General features: G+C 39.2%; 2 protein-coding genes and 1 non-coding gene across 4 annotated transcripts; 1 reads left to right on the top strand and 2 right to left on the bottom strand.

The window, feature by feature from the left end:
• Window positions 1–28: 28 nt before the first annotated feature.
• On the top strand, window positions 29–3,400 carry cryzl1 (crystallin, zeta (quinone reductase)-like 1). Its single transcript, XM_057047894.1, has 12 exons — window positions 29–271; window positions 499–576; window positions 902–974; window positions 1,053–1,097; window positions 1,191–1,259; window positions 1,373–1,506; window positions 1,604–1,715; window positions 2,247–2,345; window positions 2,425–2,537; window positions 2,661–2,766; window positions 2,846–2,891; window positions 3,006–3,400. Exons 1-12 carry the CDS (start codon window positions 206–208, stop codon window positions 3,100–3,102), a joined length of 1,038 nt encoding a protein of 345 aa, XP_056903874.1. The 5' UTR covers window positions 29–205; the 3' UTR covers window positions 3,103–3,400.
• trnae-uuc (transfer RNA glutamic acid (anticodon UUC)) lies at window positions 2,081–2,152 on the bottom strand. Its single transcript has one exon. It is a non-coding gene; the product is annotated as a tRNA-Glu (tRNA).
• On the bottom strand, window positions 2,598–7,607 carry setd4 (SET domain containing 4). Of its 2 annotated transcripts, XM_057047892.1 has the most exons (14): window positions 7,446–7,516; window positions 6,750–6,835; window positions 6,569–6,664; window positions 6,332–6,369; window positions 6,051–6,139; window positions 5,586–5,822; window positions 5,334–5,393; window positions 5,020–5,149; window positions 4,762–4,936; window positions 4,448–4,526; window positions 4,261–4,341; window positions 4,057–4,180; window positions 3,156–3,980; window positions 2,598–3,122 (listed from the first exon to the last, which is right to left on the bottom strand). In XM_057047892.1, exons 2-13 carry the CDS (start codon window positions 6,817–6,819, stop codon window positions 3,792–3,794), a joined length of 1,368 nt encoding a protein of 455 aa, XP_056903872.1. In that variant the 5' UTR covers window positions 6,820–6,835; window positions 7,446–7,516; the 3' UTR covers window positions 2,598–3,122; window positions 3,156–3,791. The 2 variants fall into 2 exon arrangements, with proteins under 2 accessions (XP_056903872.1, XP_056903873.1); XM_057047893.1 differs by having other exon boundaries at window positions 2,598–3,980; window positions 7,446–7,607.
• Window positions 7,608–7,864: the final 257 nt, after the last annotated feature.

Below are 7,864 nucleotides of genomic sequence, written 5' to 3'. Positions count from 1 at the left end.
AAAACCTCGCGCAAAATGGAAAGAACAATAAAAACGAAGAAGAAGAAGCAAATCAGCTGATCTTATTCATGACCACAGTTGACAGGCGGGTTATGATTCCTTTGTAACGATAGAGGCTCAAAACAAACAGTGTTCATGCAAAAGGGACTTTATCAACGTTGTCGTCTAGTATCGAGTATTTGCATTTTTGTGCACATTTAACAGTATGAAGGGTTTATACTGCCGAGCTGGCGTGAGCGATGCTAAACCCAAGTTCGTTATTCAGGAAACGGTGAGATTCTGAGCTCTGTACATGCTGTGTGCAATTTTTCGTCTTTGGCATGTCTTACTTTGTAAATTATAAAGAAAAATGTTAATATTTTGCTGCTTCTGTTGTGTATTTTATGCCAGCATCATGTGAAACAAACTATTAAATGTTGCTTTAAAAGCGTAGGTGTGATTGTTTCCTACAATCACATGCATTCCATTGTTTAATGGAATTTCTTTCTGTTTTTCCAGAGTCTTCCAGAGGTTTTAAACAGCCATCTGGTCAGGGTTCAGGTAAAAGCCTGTGGACTTCACCCATTGGACTTGGAGGTAATTTTAGTTTACTTATGAAAATGTATCTAATTATGCATTTTGCAGAAAGTGATGCCACATTTAATGTTTTCTTATTATTAAACTTAAGAAAATATTAAAAAATATATTTAATTGTGCAATCTTTACACAGATAAAGCTCTACTTAAATGCACCTGGTCACTATTGTTGAAGTTGTTTAGCAGTCCTCTGCTGACTGGAAGATTGGTTGCCTAGTAAGCACACAAGCTTACTGTTAAAAGCATGAAAACTGCCACCAAAGCTTGTTGTTGTGCAAACCAGAGAAATAATTGCATTTTTCATTGGTGACTCTGCATTATTCCAGCTGCTCAGTGATGTGGGAATCCAGACAGATTTAATTCCTGTTGGTAGAGAGATAGCTGGTGTCATCCTGCAAGGTCAGAAACAAACTAACAGGAAGATAATGGGGGATTGTTAGCTTATCCTTTTTATAATTTGTATTTTTTTTTCTACAGTGGGTGACAAAGTCTCTTTCTTTCAGCCTGATGATGAAGTTGTTGGTAGGTTTTTTGAAACACTAAAAAAAAAATCAATGTGGGTTTAAAAGGGTTTCACACAAACTAGATTTATAAGTAAATGTATTTCCATTTCAGGTATTTTGCCTTTGGACTTTCCCTTCTCTGGACTTTGTGACGTCATTGATATAGATGAACAATATTTAGGTAGCGCAACACATGAACACCACACAAAACCAAATATTTATTTTATAGCATGAGTTGTAAAGATCTTTACATATATAATGTCTGACTTTCTGTATATTATGTTGTGTCTCTAGTTCAGAAACCAGAGAAGCTCAGCTCTGTGTGTGTTGCTGGAGCACTACGTGACGGTGTCTGCGCTTACACTGCTCTACACACACATGCTCGCGTGGCAGCAGGGAACACAATCCTGGTTTTTGATGGAGCCAGTGTGTGTAAAACGACCATGTCTTTGTTGCAATATGTTCTTTTGGAAAGTTTCACAAAGGTATCATTGATCATGCTCCCATATCTTCCTCTCCTTACAGCCTTTTGGCCTTATGTGTATCCAGTTGGCTTGTTACCATGGAGCAAAAGTTTTGACCACATCACACTCAGCACAAAAGCAAACATTCCTGGAACAACTTCGACCCACTGTTGGTATGGATTCTTACAGCAGTTGTTCTTAGCTCTACTTTAAATGCTCCTTTGAGAAATATCCAGGTTAGCCTTCTGAGGATATTCAACACAATATAGTCCAAAATTATTTGGACTATAATTTGAATAAATATTATCATAAGCATCAATATTCTTTTCTTTTGAGGAAGTTTTGGATGATAAAAAGGAAGTAGTAGTGAAAAATTATATTATTATAGGTCAGTATGATGGACACTGAGCAAATAGTTTAGTTTAAATATAAAGAACACAAATCAGGTTTACCAAAATTATTCTTACGACTGGTCTTTCTAACCATTGGTAACCATTTACCATCCCTCAGTGGTGGATAACTTAAACTAAAAATATCGTTCCCATACCGGGAGTCGAACCCGGGCCGCCTGGGTGAAAACCAGGAATCCTAACCGCTAGACCATATGGGACCTGTCAATCAAGCTGTAATCTGGGTGTGTTACAAAATATAGTGTTGAATTGTATGTTTCAATATTATCTATTATTATTCAATGTCTGTTACAGCCAGAGTTATTCCAGTGTATAATGGTGCATCAGATCTGCTGTCAGTGGTTCTGGAGGAGACCGGAGGATTGGGAGTGGATGTTGTCGTAGACTGTGGAGGTAGACATTGATTGAGAATGATTATGATGACAACAGAGTACTGTGTGTATCAGCACCATATTGCACTGTTTGCATAAAGTTCGCCTGCAAGGGGAGGAGTCGGAAGAGAGGAAGCTACTCCCACACAAACATGACATCATCAGTGCGCTAGCCGTAGGGGGGCACTGGGTCACATCTCACAAAGACCTGCAGGTGAGTTAGTCAAACACAAAAACAGCATAAATCATTTGTGAGGGTAGAAAATATATTCAGTTGGGCTGTTGACTTCGATGGTTTTATTAGTCTTTTGTGTACATTTTTTTTCTATTTTCACAGTTGGATCCTCCAGATTCTAGATTATTGTTCTTAAGATCTGCCTCAGTTAGCTTCCTCAATCATGAAGTGTGGACGGCATCATCGGCACAGCAAGGAAGATATCTCCGTATCCTGAACTTGTAGCGCACAATTCCAACCACATGCTTACAATAACAAACAAACATTGAACTTAACAGACTTGTCAGACATTCTGAGGGACATCATGGAGAAACTGTCAGCTGGAGTACTCAGGTAACTCAAAATAGTAAGATTTTCCCCATCTCTGTAATAATTTTTTTTCAGAAGAGAATTTATTGTCAATTCATTGAGTTAATCAGCTGAAGTGATATTTTAATCTCTTAATAGACCACAGCCTGAGGAGCCTGTCCCTGTCTATGAAGCCACGGTTGCCATGGAAACTGTACAAAGTCACCAGAAAACAAAAGCTGTGGTTCAAATATGAGACATTTCATTAAACTAACACTCTTGGCTAGCTTCACAGCTAACTTAGATAACCATGGCTGTAGAGAAAGTGATGATTTGTTTTTTGAGAAAATAAATCTCATTTTATTTCCAACATGTTTATACATCAAATGGCTAGATATGATTCTGGTGGCTATAAAAGACACTTTTGTTCAAAGCACTCACGTCTGTAAGCAAAATCTACTACAACTGCAAACATAGGCTGGAAAGTGCATGTTAATTTTTGGCAGTAATACAGTTTGTGTCATTCTCACATTATAAAATTAACATCAAAATGACTGCTGAGTCTGTCCTTTCATGCACACCCTGTTTACTCAGATATATTCTGTTTCCTGCTTGATTCCATGGGGACAGAAGGACTTTTAAGCTTTCCTCATACTCATCAGCCCCTCTGTATATTCAAGCTTCGTTCCTGGACATTCTGGATTATCAGAATATTTACTGCATGTTTCATTTTCACTCACGACCCCTCCGAAGGTTTGGACCCACATCTGAGCACATTCAGCTCATTTTTGAATCCTTTCTTGGTTACACTGGCGCTGTCTCCGCATGCCTGGACTCAAACCTATGACCCGGGGACAGGAAGCCAGGCTGTTCTGATTCTTTCTGCTATCATTTGGCAAAAAGAAACACCAAAAACACAAACTCTGATATTATTAAACTAATAGCTCAGCTTGCTGTAGTGACTGGCAGGTCAGAGCACCAATCAGGTGTCAGTTCAGTATGGCCACTCATCCGTGATTCTTCCAGCCCTTTGAGACAGCTTCCCAGGATGCACCTTTCTTCCTGCCGCAGTGCTGTTGCGACAGTGAGCTGCTCCCTGACGGACTGCTCACACTGCCGGAGAAGGTTTGAGATCTGAAACACAGGAGAATGTTTTACTTGCGCATTACATCATGAGTTCAGACACACATGCACAGAAACACACACACACCTGTTCCAGAGCCATGTGTGTGTCTCCCAACAGTCTCTGACAGAGAGTCTTCGCTGTCTTTACGCTCCACCATTCTCTGTCCTCACTCACCGCCTGGCCTAGCAACACTGCCTTCCAGTGGCGACTAAAATTTAATACATATAAATTCTTCGAAACCCTCATACAGTTAGAGTAGCGTGTGTATGAGTGTGTGTCTGGCCTTACTAAAGTGTTTGTGGTAGTGACAGCAGTCTCAGAGCTGTCATCAACCTCCAGCTGGGACCGTCACCAGACACGGTCAGGTTACTGATACACAAAAGGACAAAAGGTTAAGAGGAAAACAGCTGGGCTGATTTTACAAGTCAAGGCGTTAATAATATACTTTGTTAAAAAAAAAGAAGAAAGATCTTACTGAAGGAAATTATTCTCTCTTAGAAACTTGAGCTTCTGCTCCAAACTTTGGTCGCCTCTCAAAACATCAGCGATGAGGTCTGGAGAGAAATATGGCTATTTCAGAACTCTTTTAGACTGCTATATTACAGTGGATATATTGTTGTGTGTGCACCAAGTCCGACACAGCAGTTTTAGGATGGTTTACAAAAAGAGCTGAATTTGAACACATTTTCAAATTTAAATTCAGAATTTCAGTATAATCAGAAAACTATGAATACTTGACTGTACAATTCACCAGGATGTTATAGAGAATGTTGGAATATAAATTTGTACCTTTATCCACGTACACCACGCTGTGGGGGTTGCAGGGAGCAACAAAGCCATACTCTAACATCAGGCGCTGGTTGTCATGGGAACCATAGTTTATAAAGGCCTGCTGGTACTGTAACATCCTAGAAACACTCCGGATTTCGTAACATTTTGTCTCTTCATTGAAACTTGCTTTTACCTAGAGGAAAGAAAAACCGACCTATTTCTATAAATTGTCATAGACCCACAAAAGCATAATTAACCATATTTACAACAGTTTACCTGCACATCAGGGCAGTGATTGAGCAGGTCCAGAAAGGGTGCCAAAGCATAAACATCCTGTCCACGCAGGAAGTCATTGGAGGAGTGAACCATGAAGACAGAGCGAGTGTTTACACTACACCACGCCCACCTGGAGGGTAAGGAGGATCATACTTGGGTTCAAGTGCAGGTTGTGGGACATAAAATATGTACAGTGCACATACAAATTTGAACTTATCATGGAAATGATGCTACTGAAATACTGTGACGTGGCTGTAAAAGGCTTTTAAAAAAACCCAATAAGAGTTATTTGAGATTTGACACCATTCTTGTACCTCAGTGCTTCATAAGTCAGCACGTCCTCCGCAGGCTGAGTCAGGACAGGCTGCAGAGATCTGGATTAAGAAATAGTTAAAATTCATGCATTATCATATTTATCATAAGTAAGGCTGATTGTAATTTTTTTAAACTTAAAAAAACCTGCTGTAAAATAGTCTATGATCTTGTCTTAAGTGCGATTCTCACTCACACCTGTAATTTCTTCAGTTATATGTGATACACACACACACACACACACACACACACACCTAAAAAAGGCTTTATTAGATGAGTGGATTTCCAGCACTGCCTCCCGTTGCTCCCGAGCCTTCCTCTGCACACTGGGGGGCAGTAAAGCCATGACTTCGTCTGTGAAGTATGCGGGGCAGGTGTAAGATTTTGGCAGCACGTCAATGTAAGGGAACCAATCAGAGGCTTCACCTCTGTGGCGTTCACACACCAGGAACACACAGAGTGCCAGTAGAGGGGAGAGGTGGGGTTTCCAGCTAGGAGAGGGGGAAAAGGGGCCTTAGACTTGAGTGCCACTGTTGGCTGCTTATGTAATATCAAAAAATTATTATTTACATTCTTTTACAAGTTAAGATGCAATTCTATATGAGCACCAACTAGCGTTAAATGGTTAACTTAAAATCTTGAAAATAAGTGTTATATGAGTTTATGAGTTTTTAAAAAAAAGCATGTCCTGATATTTAAAATGATTTTTGGGTGAATACCTTTTGATAAATGACCCCAGGTAGCTGTTTAGGACTGTTGAGGTTGTGAGGAGACAAGACTCCGGCAGAGAAATGAGCATGTCACCAGGCTGAGAGAACATGGACAAATACCATCTCCATCATTCTGAGTCAAATCTAAGCTTAGTTGTGGTTCAGAAAACTTTATACATTTAAATTCACATGAGCATTTAAAATTTCCAATTAATCAGTCCACTTGACAATTGGTACATCATTTCGAACATCTGTGTTTTCAAGATAATTGTGATCAAAAATGAAATTACCTTCACATTTTTGAGAACCTGCAGCCCTCTGCCTGTGTCTGGTTTACAAAAAGACAAATACATTATAAAGTTGGCACTTGAGTCAGATTTTGAGAAACTGCAACATTTGTCTATAAAAAGATTTTTAAACTCATGTTGATTTCTGATTTCATACCACACATAATCTGTCTCCAAGCAAATTATCTTTCAAATGATGTTTTTACTCAGTCTTAAAGCATACTGTGACAGTGATTGTACCAGCAAAGGCGGCTGGATGCAACAGTGTTGTACTGAATCCCCGCTGGTGAAGAAACCTCATCAGCCTCACATACTGTTGCTGGTGAGAAAGAGAGACTGAAGAAAAAGAGGAAAATGTCAGAGGAAAATGTCAGAGAAAAGAGGACCGTGTCAGCAGCACCTCAGAAAACATCATTTATACCTGATTGGATAGTGCTTTCTTGTTTGTGCCTCCTTTTCCTTGCAGCTCTTCCAGCCCGGCAACGGCCCATTGTAGGCACATATAGACTTGTAACACAGACATGCATTCACAACCCTTTATTGTTAATTACTGAACTAGGAAAACTCAAACCACAATGCTACAGCAAACAGTTTGATATATTCGATGCTTAGCTCCCAAATACGAGTTAATAAAATACAAACTATAGGTAAAATGACATTGGGGAATTTACCTAATCTACAGTGTTTTTAAAAAAGCATTTGATTTTATTCAGGTTAATATGATTTGCATTTAAATCTGGAACAAGCAGGTGCTTGTGGATAACAAACTGAACAGCATCAGGAATCCCTGGCTCAAAAACGCTCACCGATAAATGACACTTTCTCCAAATACATTATAAAGTAAATCAAGTCCGATGAATCCTTGTACTCACACAGTTACTGCTACAATGAGGACCAGTAATCCACCATAAGTAATGCTACTATCACTAGCAAGAATAAAATACAATGTTTTTACCAATAGTGGATAGCTTTTGATTACACATTAACGTATATAAACGTCACAGTTACCAAAGGGCGTTGTGTATTATTGCTGTCAACAACATAGTAAAAGAAGACATTTCACCAAAGTGTGTTTATTGAGAGCAGTGTTAAAGATGTAAAATACCCACGAACTCACCAGGTAATATCGATGTTTTGAATTATTTTCCACACCCACGTGTTAACGCTATTTTCCGGGTATGCGCAGTACGGCTGCGCAGTGAATTTAGAGCTTTGGTCTGTGAAAAGGATTAATTGGGAAGGGCATATTGAGAAAAAGCAGAAGTAGAGGTCAACTTCATTTTGGTTTCAGCACCTATAGGATTTGAAGGCAATGAACTGGCGGATAGGCATTTTAAAAGTGCAACAACAAAGGAACAAATGTCAATGGCTGTAACATATAAAGCTAAGATTAAAAGTAAAGTCAAGTCAGAGATGAAGAAGAAATGGCAGAAGCAGAGAGAGTAAAGTCTGACAGTTTTATAGTATACAAAAGAATGTTGGAGAAACGAGGAAAAAGTCATAGGAGGAAGAAGACAAATAAGATTTGGGCATTCG

Source organism: Takifugu flavidus, chromosome 11, assembly GCF_003711565.1.
Source record: "Takifugu flavidus isolate HTHZ2018 chromosome 11, ASM371156v2, whole genome shotgun sequence".
In the NCBI taxonomy this organism is placed as follows: domain Eukaryota; kingdom Metazoa; phylum Chordata; class Actinopteri; order Tetraodontiformes; family Tetraodontidae; genus Takifugu; species Takifugu flavidus.
The sequence above is the reverse complement of the archived record's forward strand: the minus strand, read 5'-3'. Positions and strand labels throughout refer to the sequence as shown.

What these genes read in the sequence shown, in the direction of transcription:
- cryzl1 (XM_057047894.1), top strand. Translation starts at nt 206, where the DNA reads ATGAAGGGTTTATACTGCCGAGCTGGCGTGAGCGATGCTAAACCCAAG. An exon ending in GCCTGATGATGAAGTTGTTG is followed by an intron (nt 1,098 to 1,190) that starts GTAGGTTTTTTG and finishes TTTCCATTTCAG; the next exon opens with GTATTTTGCCTTTGGACTTT. An exon ending in ACAGCAAGGAAGATATCTCC is followed by an intron (nt 2,767 to 2,845) that starts GTATCCTGAACT and finishes CAGACTTGTCAG; the next exon opens with ACATTCTGAGGGACATCATG.
- setd4 (XM_057047893.1), bottom strand. Translation starts at nt 6,819, where the DNA reads ATGGGCCGTTGCCGGGCTGGAAGAGCTGCAAGGAAAAGGAGGCACAAA. An exon ending in TCTAATAAAGCCTTTTTTAG is followed by an intron (nt 5,394 to 5,585) that starts GTGTGTGTGTGT and finishes TTCTTAATCCAG; the next exon opens with ATCTCTGCAGCCTGTCCTGA. An exon ending in CACACATGGCTCTGGAACAG is followed by an intron (nt 3,981 to 4,056) that starts GTGTGTGTGTGT and finishes CCTGTGTTTCAG; the next exon opens with ATCTCAAACCTTCTCCGGCA.